The 16,892-nt window shown below is 37.2% G+C and overlaps 1 protein-coding gene across 5 annotated transcripts in view; it reads right to left on the bottom strand.

Annotated features, from left to right (window-relative positions):
* Positions 1-16,892, bottom strand: part of LOC126326781 (tectonin beta-propeller repeat-containing protein 2) — a 203,987-nt gene that overhangs the window by 131,074 nt on the left and 56,021 nt on the right. For all 5 annotated transcript variants that reach the window (XM_049995790.1, XM_049995789.1, XM_049995791.1 and 2 more), the window contains one exon: positions 11,707-12,019. In XM_049995790.1, the coding sequence (XP_049851747.1) occupies positions 11,707-12,019 (313 nt within the window). The remainder of the gene's footprint in view (positions 1-11,706; positions 12,020-16,892) is intronic.

The raw sequence follows: 16,892 nt of genomic DNA, 5'->3' as shown, positions 1-16,892 counted from the left end.
TGGGAACAGTGCTGTAGATTGTGAGCTCTGCTTGCACACCACACGTGAGGCCAACAGCCTTCACCACGTATTCCAGCCACCTGTATAAACTGAGGATGGCCTTAGAACCCATGTGATAAGTGTTGGCAGTGCCAACACAAGCCACAAGTTGCGGACAACTGCACCCTGCATGCTCAATAGCTGCAGGGAAGGCCACCTCCACATACCAGATGAGGCCCCGTGGCAGACATACTGAGTGCACACTGGCTTTCTTTCCAGCCCCAAACGCTATCTACCTAAGGGGCTTCGCCTAACATTAGAGCTCCTGGTAACAACTAAACCCCTCACCCCATGAGCCTGCTCAAACCCACCTTAAGGAACGGCGACCTGTCCACTCACAGGGTGAATGGGAAAATCCAGACAAACAATTCCAACGTTGGCCCTCCGCCTCGAGTGACGCAAATGTGTTACCTCCTGCCACTCATTCTACTGTCACGGCAGATACCCTGATCTGTTGCATTAGGAGGTTTCCTGGTAGCAGAACCCATGTGCGAAACAATCAACACTTGAGGTGTCCCAAGAGACACGGCAGATTCTCCACCAGCGTTACACGTTGAGGCAATAGCCTGAAGGTGACTGACCGTAGCCAAAAGTGCATGCAACTGTTCCTATACTACGGCTAGCTCCTCCTACACCCACACACAGCATGCACACTTCCTGCCCACGTTAGCAAGACTAACTGAAGAAGTAAACTATAAAAGCAGACAGAATCCAAGATATGCAACTTGCTCCTCTCATGATGTGTTCCTAATGGATGTTGATGCCTCAGTGAGCTATGTAGCTGGCTATTCAAAAGAAATGAAAACTGCGGTACAGGCTGCCCGAATTTACATTTCAGTATTGTGAATTCCATCAGGAACCAGCCAACAAAGAAGGCATTATACGATAAGAAAATCGGTAAACGGTGAATAAGATAATTTAGTATCCTTTAGCAAAGATAAATTTACTGTGTTTGTTTATTCCTGTGTAAAAGGATGACGATTATAAAAGAGGAAAGTATTGACGACAGTATCACCAACATGTTTCGATGTAAATTTATCATATGAAAGTGAATGCAACAGGAATATTCTTGATCCTGTAGAGAAATTTGAAACTCGTATGGAAAGACCGGAGGAAGTTAATGACATGTTATCAACAATAATGAACTATATGGAGGGAAAATTTAAGGCAACTGATGACACTAACAGACAAAATGGTGAGTGGTTAGGAAATATTAAAGACAGACTCTGTGCTAATGAGATTTGTTTGGAACAAAAGGAGAAAAATAATAGATTCATTTGGAATAAATGGAGAAAAATAATGAGATTCATTTTTAATCAAATGGAGAAAAACAATGCAGCTCAGTTAGATCAGAATCTTAAAGACATCAGTGATAGATTTGAAAAACAGTTCAAAGAATATGAAAAGAAAAATGATGATCACTTTCAAAAAGTAGAAGCAAAAATTTCCAGTTTATGTCGTAATATGGTTAAGATCACAGGTAAGGTCAATTATGTTGGCAGAAAGGTTAAAAATGTAGATGCAAAAGTAGAAAACCTGAAAACTGAAATTAGCACAGGTAGAGAGAAAATCCAGATTGCATTTAAAAGTTGTACATGCAGATATCAAACATGTAGAAGATACAGTAATACAGTATATGATCGTTTTTCTATTGTAGACAATAAAATTGTTAAAGTAGAAGGCAAATTGGAACAAAACATAGGAATCATTAGTAAAAAAATTATAAGTAACTAAGCAATGAAGAGTTTAGAAAATAGTATTAGTGACATCACTAAGAAACTTGAAAGTGTTAGTAGCAATATGGTCACCAATAGTTTGGCGAACAAAATTGGTACTGTGTGGGGCAACATTCCAGTAAAAACTTTACAGATGAGAGCAGTATGCATCCGGTACATTTCCTGCAGCACTACAAAGATAACTTTTTTCCAAATATGAATGATAATTTGAAAATTAAATTTGTGAAAAGATTTCTAGAAGGTGAAACATTGTCATGGACTAATCATTATTGTATTGAGGGAATGGCTTTTGCAGAGTTTGAGGAGGGGTTCTTAAGTAAATTCTGGTCAGGGACAGAACAAGCTAGAATAAAACGTGAATTCTTGAACAGACTTGTTTATGAAGATGAGTTTGGTAGCATGAAGCAATTTTGCAAAAGTCCATTAAGAAAACTCACTCACCTATGCAAACCTTTTGATGAACTCGCTCAAATTGATGCATTAAAAACAAGGCTACCGTATGAATTACAGTGGGAGTTAGCTTATGGACCTGATGACACAATAGATCAGTTTTTGAAGTATGTAGACAAACTAGTCAGTATTATTGAGAAAACGGGTAAACCAGCACACCACAGTCAAAACCATTTTTAAAAGACAGGACACACGAATTGGGGAAACACACAACATGATAAAAAGGAACCACATAATTTTGGAAGTAATGATTCTCATCAGAAAAATCACCATTACAACTTCAAGGGATCATAAGGAAACAGTTTCCATCACAAGGGTCAATATGGAAGTAATCATAATCAATTTGGTAACAAACACTTCGGAAGTAAACCAAACGAGTGGCATAGTCCTAATGGTATGGGGAGAACTGAACAGTTAAAATACTGATCAGGGCTCCATTGGTGGTCTGCAAGGTAGGAGCTACTTACACACAAATGGAAAGAAAAGTGTTTAGTGGACAAAGGAAGTCAAGTATCTGGGATATCAGAATCATTAAGTAAAAAACTGAAAACTAATAAGGATTATGTTGAGTTACCTGTAGTAGGAATTAATTTAAGAGGTGGTACTGGGAGGCACAGTAAATCAGTAAGGAGTCAGGCTTTTATTGCTTTTCAAATTGAAGGAGTATCATGGGTACATGGGTGTCTTATTCCTGATCTCACAGAGGATTTTGTCTTAGGCAAGTCTTGGATAACAAAAGTAAGTTCAGCATCTGATTGGGTAGGACAGAAATTAATGATGACTCTACCAAGTGGTAAAGTCATTGCTATGAAACTTCTTACGTCAAATGTGTCGTGTATGAATAATACTGTGAACAGTATTAAATTTACAAAATAAGGTAAGTACATTGAAAGTTACATTGCAGATTTTGATACAGACGAGATAGAGTTTGAAAACTTGGTAAATGAAAAAGTACCCAAAGCTAGAAAACTAACTGATAACCAAAAACAAGATTTGAAATTATTTTTCTGGGAATATAGTGATGTATTTAGCAACATACCAAGTAAAGTAATTGGATACCAATGTACTTTGCAGATGAAGCCACATAAACCTTTCTTTACAAAACCATGTGGTATTCCAATCTCGATAAGGAAGCAGTGGAGAAAGAATTACAAAAGATGGAAGAGTGTGAAATCACAGAGAGAAGTATAATCCCTTATAATAATCCCTTGGTCATTGTAAATTAATCTAATGGACAAGTCAGATTAGTACTAGATTTGAGACAGTTAAACAAATTATACAGAGAAACTGACCACCCAGAGAACATCGATGAGTTGTTATATAAATTTAAAAATATCCAAATAATGTCAAGCCTGACCTGACATTTGGTTTTCATCAAGTACTCTTGCAATTAGTTCTACAAAGTTTATTTAAGTTCACTGCTTTCTTATACAATGGTAGATGTTACCAATATTGTGTAGTGCATTTCAGATTAAAATCATCAGTCGCAGAATTTATAAGAGCACTAGACTATGTACTTGGCCAAGAAGTTGTGTCAGAATTAACCATTTATGTAGATGATATATTAGTGTCAAATCAAAGTTGGGAGGATGATTTGAAGATGTTGAAAAAGGTGTGTGAGAAACTCAGAAGTGGAGGAAAGATGTTAAAACTAGAAAAATGTAAATTTGGTGTGTCATAACTCAAATTTGTAGGTCATGTCATTACTAAGGAAAAAAAGAGATAAGTGCAGACCCTGAGAAAATAAAATCTATCATAAACTTTCAATCGCTGGGAAACTGAAAACAACTGAAATCTTTCTATTGAATCTGTGAATTCTATCGAAAATATATAAATGGACAATGCCTTAGTGTAACATGTTTAAGCAACTTATTTAGAAAAATAGTATGTGGAATTGGTCTGAAGAGTATCGAAGGTATTAGAGAAAATTAAGAATGAACTTTGTAAAAACAATCTTTAACACAGACCAGATTTTAGTTTACCATTTTGTTTTCACACTGACAGTAGTGATTATGGGTTAGGAGCAGAACTATTTCAGGAGAAAGTTGTGAATGGAAAAAATCTTCACTGCACTATTGCATTTGCCAGTAGAATGTTACTTAAACATGAGAGAACTTGCACAGTTACAGAAAAAGAATTACTCGTGGTACACTGGGCATTTACAAAATTTAAAACATACCTGTTAGGACACAAGATAAAAGTGTATTCACACCACAAAGCTTTAAGTTATTTACTGGAGTGTAGACTATATCATAACAGATTAACCAGATGGGCAATGTTTATGCAACAGTTTGATTATGAAACTGAGTATATTAAGGGGTCAGAAAATGTAGTAGCTGATGCTTTATCCAGGTTACCAGTATGAGGAAATCTTTGATCAAGAGTAAGAAAAAGAATTTAAAATAAGATACATGAAGGGAATCCGAGATGAAAATCTCATAAGGACGCTTTGCAATAACATCAGGAGGGGACAAAATAAACATCCTAATAGAAAGTGGTTAAGGACTGTTTAGGCAAAAGAGAGTATCATAAATTTGACAAACACAATACGCTATTTAAGGGAACACACTTTAGAAGAACAGATGTGGACTCTCAAAATTGGAAGCCATGTTGGCCAGAACGTGAGGCAGACAAGTTAATAAAGTACACCCATGAAAGTTATGGTCACTGTGGAATACAGAAATGCGTACAAAAGTTACAAGAAAATATCTACTTTTATAAAATGGTAAAGAAGGCGAGGAATGAAATATCAACTTGCGACAAATGTCAAAGAGTAAAAGTAAGTAACAGAACACGTCAAGGAGAAATGCAGAACATTATTCCAGATAAGCCATTAGATTTAGTAGCTGTAGACTTTTATGGTTCTTTACCTAAAAGCAAGTGGGTCACTGTTTTATATTTTTCATGGCTGATGTACTTTCCAAATTAACTAAACTTTACCCTGTTTGAAAAGCTACGAGTAAAGAAATCATTAGAAAGATTGAAAGAGATTACTTGAAGACCATTGGAAAACCAAAATCCATACTATGTGATAATGATTCACAATTTGTTTCAAAAAACTGGAAAGCATTCATGGAAAAAACTAACACTAAACATATCTTGTATCCGAGTACAACACATCTTCAAACCCAGCAGGGAGGTACATGAGAGAACTAGGGAGACTTTGCAGGACCTATTTTACTCACAAACACCCTAGTTGGTCCAACAATGTAAACAACTTTGAGGACATCATTCATCATATGAAATTATGTTTCATCTCAGACCAGCGAATCTTATTTCTGAATTAATAGACTTTCCACAATGTGCCTTAATATCTACGAATTTTTAACATTATGCAGCCCTGTCAGCAACTGTGATAATTGAACATGTAATACGTCAGCATCAGTTGCAAATAGGAACCACATTTTACCCAGGTTTCAGCCAAAAGAGTCTAGTGTCACTCGCTTCTGAAGAAGGCCAAATTATTTTGGATGTAACCTGGGTAAAGTTTTGTTTCTATTTGCAACTGAGGCTGACATGTTATATGTGCCTTAATAGCAATGAAAGAATGTGAAGAGATTGTAAAGAAAACCATGAAGAAACTAGGTGAAGCTAGAAAAAACAGACATGATAGAAAAATAAAGGCTACCACATTCAGAATAGGCAACCATGTCTTAGTGAATTCCCACGAACAATCAAAATTACTAACAGCAGAACTCAAGAAGTTTTTTGATATTTACATTGGGCCATTTGATATTATTGAGAACCCTCACTCAAATGCATACCAATTAGTATACCCTGAGTCGATAAAGATGTTTGGTCTTAGGAATGTTGTTTCTTTGAAGCCGTATATGAGGAAAGGGCAAATTGAGCCTACACACATGCCTTTATCTGGAAAGACGAAATATTGCGAGATACGGTCACAGAAACAAATTACAATCACCATACTATGTATACCATGTAACATATCTCATGCAAAATGATTTTGCATCTAGACTGATTGTCACTTAATTCTTTTATCATTAGATTTCATGATTCCAATGTGCTTGTTTAAGTAATTGTACAGTATGTAATGAATTGAAAAATATGTAAACTTGATAAATGAGGGATGTTATTTTAATGATGATTCTAGGAGACAATACATTTCACCCAACATGACAGTTTCAGGATAGCAGAGTGCTGTCCTACCACACTATACTACATAAGGATCAATAAACAATTCTTCAGTTATTTGAGAAACCAGTAAGATAACAACCAGTACAACAGTTACTTGATGGAGGTGGAGAGATCTTCACAAAGGGTTTTGGTAAAAAATGGACATGTCTGCAGCCATGCTGACAGCCAGACTACACAAGGTGATGCCTTCAACATCGGCAAAACCCATTGAGTATCATTATTGTGAAGATAAATATGAGAAATATGTATTATGTTATTCAAGTTTTGTATCAGTTCTGAATTAGCCATTCTTGCTTATGCATGTACATTGCACAGTTGAATATAGTGGCAGCACTTTGCATTACACAATAAAAATGTATAAAATTTTGAAGAGAACATAAACATTAATTTGTGATGAATTATTTTCTAAACATTTGGTTGAAGATACTTGGAATACTGTTGTATGGAAAGCTCACTCAATGAATGAATTTTATTGTTGCAAAACTATAAATTACTATAGTGCTAAATGGAAGCAGTTGGTTGATCTTTGGTTTTTAAATATGAAGATTTGTCAGTTTTAACAGTGAGCTTTGATATATACTGACATGATAGGAATAAGATAGTGACTATCTGTGAAAATTTATTAGATTTCTCATTCAGAGAGTGATTAAAGTGATATCAAACATGAAAACAATACTACACATCTAACTGAAAGTGATCAGTCGGCGAGTCAGAGACTTTTGCACTCAACAAAGCAGCAGCTCTTTGCTATCTTTGTTAGTTATAGCAAACCAGAATCAATGGTGCTAAAATGTACAGAAAATTTAAATTCAATTTGCACTTCTGCAATACAAAAAGAAATCATTTGGCAGCTGTGTACGATCTTAAGTGGACTAGCAATAAGTCATACTGTGAGGCAGCTGTATGTAAGATACATATGTAATGGATAACACTACTCTATCTACATAACGGTCATATCTCTGCACTGTACGTTATTTCACAACTGTCCACCAAATCCAATGTTCACAGGATGACGATCAAAGAAGAATGACCAGGAGGTTTCCAACATATAAAAACCAAGTCAGCATTGCAGCAAACTGTTCAGGGAATCATGGGCCATAAGCGGTACTTGAAGGGTAACAACAGTTTAACGCAATGAGAGCACACATCAAACCACAACAAAGCATATTTGTTTAAATGAGTGGAAAATGCATAAATCTGATCTTTTTTTAGACACAAGAGAAGGAACACTCATCGGACAAAAGTGATCTCTTCCAGTCATCATTGGTCTAAGCTGTTTAGAATCAAAACCATTTATGTCATGCTGATAAGTTCTTGGCAGTGATCAGTTGCTAAGGTTGGATTTAGAGATGGCAATATTTTCTGCAATATCAATATATTGATTTTCTGATAAATTATCTGAGCCATGTCAATGCTGCTGATGTCTTGGCAGTAAAATGTTGATTTTTACATGTATCAGAGTTTTTAATCAATAAAAAAAGAGTGAAGAAAATTGACAGGTGTGAAACAGGAAAATGTTATTATTGAAATTTGCCATATGAAATGTTTATCATCATTGAATTTAAAAAAAGTTTTGCCAGTATGATTTTACTGAAGCTGGTTACATGACTTTCAATGATATGCCACTAAACTCACTCAACAAGTTAAGAAGAAGCCTACAATTTGACATACAATATGTCTAAAAGTGCAACTTTGCATTTCTGAGATACACAAATACTGCAGATGTTGAAAGCTACACCACATACCAGAAACAAATTAAAAAATGCCATTACAAACTAGGGATTTGACCTTGACACACTAAATTATTAGGCCGTGACTATGCAGCTGAATTACTGAGAAATGCATTGGAATTGAACTACTTTCACTCTTTCTAATATCAATAGGGGCATTCAATAAGCAATGCAACACATTTTGTTTCTGAAATCAGGTTGGCTTTATTCTGGATTCCAATACACCAAACCATTCCCCCCTTTTCTGGCTACAAAACCAATGTCGGAGCCAACATTTTGTTGTCTCAATAACCTCACCATTATCCTCGTACCATTTCCTGTGGAGTGCATCCTTCATTGGGCCAAAGAGGTGGAAGCCTTCTGTTAGTGAGGAACCCAGCAGGCATACACCTAAGAGTACCCCATATGTTAGCCAAGCGTATCAGCACTACCAACAAAGATGTAAAATGGTGCAGCAAGGTGTCTGTTTGTGAACTATCAATCATCTCAAATGACAGTGTCCGAACATTCCAACATTGCAGGAGTCACAGATGTGTGTGGCTGTCTGGCACGCACATGGCTGGACAGGTTTGTGCAATCTTGTTGCGATGATGACACACCTGCACCCAACAACTCATTATGCTTTTGTTTACTGCCAGCTCTCTGTAGACATTCTCCAAGCACTTACGAATATCTGTGATGCTCTGGTTTTCCACTAAAAGAAACTAAACGGCAACTCTCTTCATGGAACACACATCTGTTACAGACGTCATTCTGAAGGCTATGTATAGCACCGCCATCCACCGGAACTCCAGGAAACTACATGGACTAAAGTGGAAATATTCCACGATGTTCCACAACAAATTCTGTATTTTTTCAATCAAATTTGGCCAAGAAAAAAACTGTCACCTTACTTATTGAAAGCCCCTCGTCATCTTCCCCTCCACCTCCCCCCCCCCCCCCCCCCCACACACACACACATGATGACAGGAAATAGTAGCTACTAACTGTTGCAGTTATGTAATATATTAATGTATTCTATAAAAAAAGGTATTAACATATTTGTTGCTTTTAAATGTAAGCATTAATACATTTAGTTCAAAGACTTGTTAACAGTTTTGCTACTTCTGAATGCACAAAACTGATAGATCTGGTTAATCAAATTAATCATATATCAATACAGATGTCAGAGGCAACAGGTTCAATAAGATAAAAATCATATCTGGAAGTCAGCCACATTATCAGTACTTTGAGTGTTGTTCATTTAAATACCAACAGCAAGTTGTCATTTCAGAACAGATTCAGTCTTAGAAAATTTGAAGATGTGTCAATGAACCATTTGCTTTGCAGCACAAATGGAGGGTATTACACTACTTTTGTCTGAAGTCAAATGACACTTGATGGCCAACCAATCAATGTACTCAGAAGAGGTAATGAAGAACTATTAGAAATACTCAAAAGTTCTGAAAGTATTTGTCATTTGAACTTCTTAATGTTTATGCAGGCTCAGAATGCATGTCTTGTGTAGGCATACCGCCTGTCCTAATTAGTAGATATCCTTCACACTTTATTTGGTTGCTCAATTTATGTTTTACATCAACCACTTTATATATTAACTCATTTGCTGCTCTGGGCATGTATACACATCCTGTTACACTATTCCAGGTGTTGCGGACACATGTATGTGTGCCGCATGGATTTTCCTACACTGCTATGGATGTCTGAATGTGTCCTGAGCTGCTGACCTCTCACTGCTGCGAACAAATTACTTTTATATCTCAATAAATAAGAAAGTTTTCAGTATTTCTCATACAACAATGTGCGTCATTGGGTGCTATCATTTGCAGAAAGCCTCATTTCAATATTTTGAATCATTTATGATATATGATTGTTATGGTCACAAGATGCATGATGCCCAAGGACATGAATGGAAGTGTCATGTGCTACTGTCCTTCAGACCTAAAAATCAATAACTTGAGAATGAAATCAGTTATCTTCTTCTCTCAATTTTTGTTAAATTTTGATATCTTGTCCACATTTCACTCAATGTAATATATAAACTAGGATCGACCACACGCAAAAGTTCACACAATGCATTTTTACCTCTGCGAACACTTCAGAATTTCATGCAATGTTTTACTTAAGTAGAAGCAGTGCAATATGTATGACAGACAACAAAGAGAAATTCAATTCTTTATCGAGTGAAGATATCAGACAGTGCGATCCACAAAAATCAAAGTTTATCACCTAAAAGTTTACAAAAAATCTGACAAGTATTTCTTATCAGCCAGAACGCTGTCTCTCAGCTCAGGCATCAGCATTTGGCACCCAGTACGACCATAACAAAAGTAGTCTCAGCACAGAATGGAAAGAGCACATATGTAGCATCAAAAGGGTTAATTTGCAAATATTCAAGAAAATTTTCAAAATTTTTGTCACAAATGTTACAACGAGCATCAGTTCTACCACTTTTTTGTAAAGTGTCTCCACTCACAACTTTTAGTATACACACTCACTACACTAGCTCAATAACTTAAACACCAATCAGTAAAAATAAAAAATGCAATATATTACATCTTCAACTGAAAGCCAATAGTTTACACCACACAGACTTGAGTGAGAACTGACCAGACAAGTAGTCTTTGGCTTGATGGGTTCAGACTGGCAGGGGGGTCACATTGCCTCCATGTTTCAAACACATAAGGAAATCAGGAAGTTGTTCAAATGTTGTACAGAGTGAGACACACAAACTCATGCAAAATAATTAAATACTTGCCTAACACATGAGTTGAGGTGTGTTATCAATTTAGTATTAGAAATGCTTAAATTGTTTTGACTATCAACATTTAGTAGGCACTAAAGCCATGTAAAAAAATAGAAATATGAAACTGCAATACATCAGATGAATGTTTTGAGTACGGGTATAAAAATATAGACATTGTCTCCACAAAACATCAATATTTCTTATAATTATCACTGCCTGATATAATTTGTGTGCTATTACCTTCATGTTTCTCCCTCACAATCATTACTAACTCTCAGCAACACCAAACAAGACAATTGGACTTTATTTATTGTTACTACTATGTGATGCTTTGGGTAGAGTTGAGTTTCATCACATGATCTTTGGCAGTTTTACTCACAATATATATAAAGTTTGGACTACCAATAAAGTAAAAAAATAAAATACAATAAAATAAAAATTATGCTCCAAGCCACCATAAAAGTTAGTGTTTCTGCACTTTGCCTCTCACGCATTCTGGCCATCAGCAGGGGAGAATTTGTAACAAATGATTAGGCTACTCCAAATTAACTACCTTATTGCAATAGCAGACACCAGCAGCAGCACATAAATGGTGAGTGATACCACTGCACAAATATTCAATGGTTCACAACATAGCCCTTAGTAGACTGACTCAGAATGTTATGCAATATGCAATGAAATGTACATCGATGTGTCTATGTACAAAAGAAATTCAGGAGTTACTCAATTGATCAGCAACAGGTAAAAATATATTTTTAATCTGTCTCCATGCTGAATTTTTTAAATTAAACTGTTTTGTATAACATTAAGATATTAGAACCAATGCGCTACACTTTCTGTACTTTATACCAACCTTGCAATTCTGATGGCGCTGGAGGCGCTTCAGGTCCATATGCCAAACGAATCAAACTTCGACCACCTTCTAGCACAAAAATCTCATCTCTTGAAACAGACACATCAAGTACACCCCGAAGGCCCGACACAGTTCCGACAACAGAGATATTGGATGGATCGAGAATGTATATAGAGTCAGGACTATAGGTAACAAGCAGATTCCCATGAAACTGCCTGACAGGCCCAAACTGAGGATCTCCACGAACAGTCCTCAAACGTTCTGGTAGAGGGTTAATAAGTGGCACTTCTGGGTGATGGTCAGAAAGTGCATCCTACAACAAAGGAAATATAAATCAGTCATGCAGAAAAGCATTTGACACACATTTTATGTATATTTAGGAAAATAAAAACGAAAAAATGTATTAGTGAAGTTAACACTAAAGCAGTGGGGTAACTACACTGACAGAAAAAGGAACTGCAACACAATGAAGGAGTTTTGTGACATAAATGAAAGCTGGTAGGCACGTTTCTACATCTGAAAGACAATGGCTATTCAAATTTCACACTAGTCACATAAGAGTGGCACTAGTAGCACCACTATGACAATGCAAATTAAGTTTCTTTAAATACACACTGTAATGATCATGGGCATTCGTTACTTTTAAGACTGGACGTGGTGAGCTGATCTTAGCCAAGAATGCCTGTCAGGTAACAATACACCATTACCAAAACTGTAACAAATTTGAATGAGGTCGTGTAATAGGGCTATGAGGAGATGGATGTTCCTCCTGCGATACTAAAGACTTGATGGGAATGTAGCCTCTGCACATGACTGCTGGGAGTGATTGTCATTAGAATGTAAAGTCTCAAGAAGATCGGGCTCTGGACAGCTACACAGCACCATCGACAGGGAGCACCACTGTGTTTGGTGTACAGCTCTCACATACCATACTGCATCCAAAGGAGCTATTGTAGCAGTAGTTGGCATCACCATGATACAATGAACTGTTACAAATCACTTACTTCAGGGACAGCTTTGATCCAGGCACCCTGTAGCGTGCATTCCACTAACCCCAAATCACCACCATTTGTGACTTCAGTAGCATCAAGTGAGAGCTCATTGGAGGGCAAGGTGGAGGTCTGTTGTGCTTTCTGATGAAAGCTGGTTCTGCCTCAGTGCTAGTGATGGCTGTGTGTTAGGAGGAGGCCAGTTTACACACTGCAACCAACCTGTCTGCAGGCTAGACACTGGGACCAACACGTGGAGTTATGGTCTGTGGTGCAATTTCACATGACAAGAGGAACACTCTCTTTGTTATCCCATACGTCACGAATGCATATTTGTATGTCAGTCTGGTGATTCAACTGGTTGTGCTGCTATTCATGAACAGCATTCCAGGGCATGTTTTCCAACAGGATAAGACTTGCCCACAAACTACTGTTGAAACCCACCATGCTCACACCCTGTGTTGACGTGTTGCATAAACAGTTAACAGAGCAGAGAGATTGTAGTTCTTATTAGGAAGTGTTGTGGCCTGAAAATGGCACAGCACCAGGTTTCTTCACAACTTAACATCATGTCTAAAGTCATGTAACTCTGATGATGATTATGACGATGAGTAAGTCCCAGTGATTCACAATTTCTACTATTCAGAAAGTTGTAACATTCACTCCTAAATTATACACATTCTGCCAGAATTTTCCACACCTTATTAGGTTCTATTTCCAATTTCTTAAAGTCCTTATGAATTTCCACTTTGTTTTGTCCTGTTACCTTTGACTACACACAGCATACAAGACAAGTCTTAAAATCGGAATATGGCCACCACTTCCTTTCCACTATACAGACCAATAAACAAATTTCCTGCATCTGTGAGTAGAAGTTTTTATAGATAGGATACTTTCATATAACTGTAGAATAATGTTGTTAATGTTGTTGTTGTTGTTGTTGTTGTTGTTGTTGTTGTTGTTGTTGTTGTCGTCATCTTCAGTCCTGAAACTGGTTTGCTGCAGCTCTCCAATGCTACTCTATCCTGTGCAAGCTTCTTCATCACTGAGTAACTACTGCAACCTACAACCTACTGAATCTGCTTAGTGTATTCATCTCTTGGTTTCCCTATATGATTTTTACACTCCACGCTGCCCTCCAATACTAAATTGGTGATCCCTTGATGCCTCAGAACATGTCCTACCAACCAAAGCCTTCTTGTTGTCAAGTTGTGCTACAAACTCCTCTTCTCCCCAATTCTATTCAATATCTTCTCATTAGTTATGTGATCTTCGCATCTAATCTTCAGCATTCTTCTGTAGCACCACATTTTGAAAGCTTTTATCTCTTCTTGTCCATACTATTTATCGTCCATGTTTCACTTCCATACATGGCTACACTCCATACAAATACTTTCAAAAACAACTTCCTGACTCTTAAATCTATTCTCGATGTAAACAGATTTCTCTTCTTCAGAAACGCTTTCCTTGCCATTGTCAGACAACATTTTATATCCTCTCTACTTTGACCATCATCAGTTATTTTGCTCCCCAAATAGCAAAACTCCTATACTACTTTAAGTGTCTCATTTCCTAATCTAATTCCCTCAGCATCACCGAACTTAATTCGACTACATTCCATTATCCTCATTTTGTTTTTGTTGATGTTTATCTCATGTTCTCCTTTCAAGATCCTGTCCATTGCATTCAACTGCTGTTCCAAGTTCTTTGCTGTGTCAGGCAGAATTACAATGTCATTGGTGAACCTCAAAGTTTTTATTTCTTCTCCATGAATTTTAATACCTACTCCAAATTTTCTTTTGTTTCCTTTACTACTTGCTCAATATACAGAATAAATAACATTGAGGAGAGGCTACAACCCTGTCTCACTCCCTTCCCAACCACTGTTTCTCTTTCATGTCCCTCGACTCTTAGAACTGCCATCTGGTTTCTGTACAAATTGTAAATAGCCTTTTGCTCCCTGTATTTTACCCCTGCCACCTTCAGAATTTGAAAGAGAGTAGTCAACATTGTCAAAAACTTTCTCTAAGTCTACAAATGCTAGGCATGTAGGTTTGCCTTTCCTTAATCTGTCTTCTAAGATAAGTCATAAGGTCAGTATTGCCTCACATGTTCCAATATTTCTACGGAATCCAAACTGATCTTCCCTGAGGTCAGCTTCTACCAGTTTTTTCATTCGTCTATAAAGAATTCGCTTTAGTATTTTGCAGCTGTGACTTATTAAACTGATTGTTCAGTAATTTTCACATCTGTCAACACCTGCTTTCTTTGGGACTGGAATTATTATATTCTTCTTGAAGTCTGAGGATATTTCACCTGTCTCATACATCTTGCTCACCAGATGGTAGAGTTTTGTCAGGACAGGCTTTTCCAAGGCTTTCAGTAGTTCTAATGGAATGTTGTCTACTCCCAGAGCCTTGTTTCGACGTCAAAGTCTTCACGCAGTATCACAACCCCCATTTCATCTTTATCTACATCCTCTTCCATTTCCATAATATTGTCCTCAAATACAGCACCCTTTTATAGACCCTCTATATGCTCCTTCCACCTTTCTGTTTTTCCTTCTTTGTTTAGAACTGGGTTTCCATCTGAGCTTTTGATATTCATACAAGTGGTTCTACTTTCTCCAAAGGTCTCTAATTTTCCTGTAGGCAGTATCTATCTTACCCCTAGTGAGATGAGACTCTACATTTGTCTTCTAGCCATCCCTGCTTACCCATTTTTCACTTCCTGTCAATCTCATTTTTGAGACATCTGTATTCCTTTTGCCTGCTTCATTTACTGCATTTTTTGTATTTTTTCCTTTCATCAATTAAATTCAATATTTTTTCTGTTACCCAAGGAGTTCTACTAGCCCTCGATTTTTTACCTACTTGAGCCTTTGCTGCATTCACTACTTCATCCCTCAAAGCTACCCCTTCTTCATCTACTGTATTTCTTATTCCCATTCCTGTCAATTGTTCCCTTATGCTCTCCCTGAAACTCTGTACAATCTCTGGTTTAGTCAGTTTATCCAGCTCCCATCTCCTTAAATTCCCACCTTTTTGCAGTTTTTTCAGTTTTAATCTACAGTTCATAACCAATAGATTGTGGTCAGAGTCCACATCCGCCCCTAGAAATGTCTTGCAATTTAAAACCTGGTTCCTAAATCTCTGTCTTACAATTATATAATTTATCTGATACTTCCTAGTATATTCAGGCTTCTTCCATGTATACAACCTTCTTTTATGATTCTTGAACCAAGTGTTAGCTATGATTAAGTTATGCTCTGTGCAAAATTCTACCAGACGGCATCCTCTTTCATTTCTTAGCCCCAATCCATATTCACCTACTATGTTTCCTTCTCTCCCTTTTCCTACTATTGAATTCCAGTCACACATGACTATTAAATTTTCGTCTCCTTTCACTACCTGAATAATTTCTTTTATCTCATCAATTTCTTCATCATCTGCAGAGCTAGTTGGCATATAAACTTGTACTAATGTAGCAGGAAAACCCACTCCTGCATTACCCCTATTTGATTTAGTATTTATAACCCTGTATTCACCTGACCAAACGTCTTGTTCCTCCTGCCACCAAACTTCACTAATTCTCACTATATCTAACTTTAACCTATCCATTTCCCTTTTTAAATTTTCTAACCTTCCTGCCCGATTAATGACATTCCATGCTCCAATCCGCAGAACGCCAGTTTTCTTTCTCCTGATAACGACATCCTCCTGAGTAGTCCCCGCCCGGAGATCCGAATGGGGGACTATTTTACCTCCAGAATATTTTAGCCAAGAGGACAACATCATCATTTAATCATACAGTAAAGCTGCATGCCCTAGGAAAAAATTATGGCTCTGGTTTCCCCTGCTTTCAGTCGTTTGCAGCACCACCACAGAAAGGCTGTTTTGGTTAGTGTTACAAGGTCAGATCAGTCAATCATCCAGACTGTTGCCCCTGAAACTACTGAAAAGACTGCTGCCCCTCTTCAGGATCCACACGTTTGTCTCGCCTCTCAACGGATACCCCTCCATTGTGGTTGCACCTATGGTACGGCCATCTGTATCACTGAGGCACGCAAGCCTCCCCACCAATGGCAAGGTCCATGGTTCATGGAGGGGAGGAATTGTAGTATACATAAACAAATTACAATACTCAAGAAATTATATGAGAATCAGTAAATGATACTTGTAACAAGAAAGGTTGAGA

Source organism: Schistocerca gregaria, chromosome 2, assembly GCF_023897955.1.
Source record: "Schistocerca gregaria isolate iqSchGreg1 chromosome 2, iqSchGreg1.2, whole genome shotgun sequence".
NCBI lineage: Eukaryota > Metazoa > Arthropoda > Insecta > Orthoptera > Acrididae > Schistocerca > Schistocerca gregaria.
Note: the sequence above shows the minus strand (reverse complement) of the source record. Positions and strands in the feature narration are given on the sequence as shown.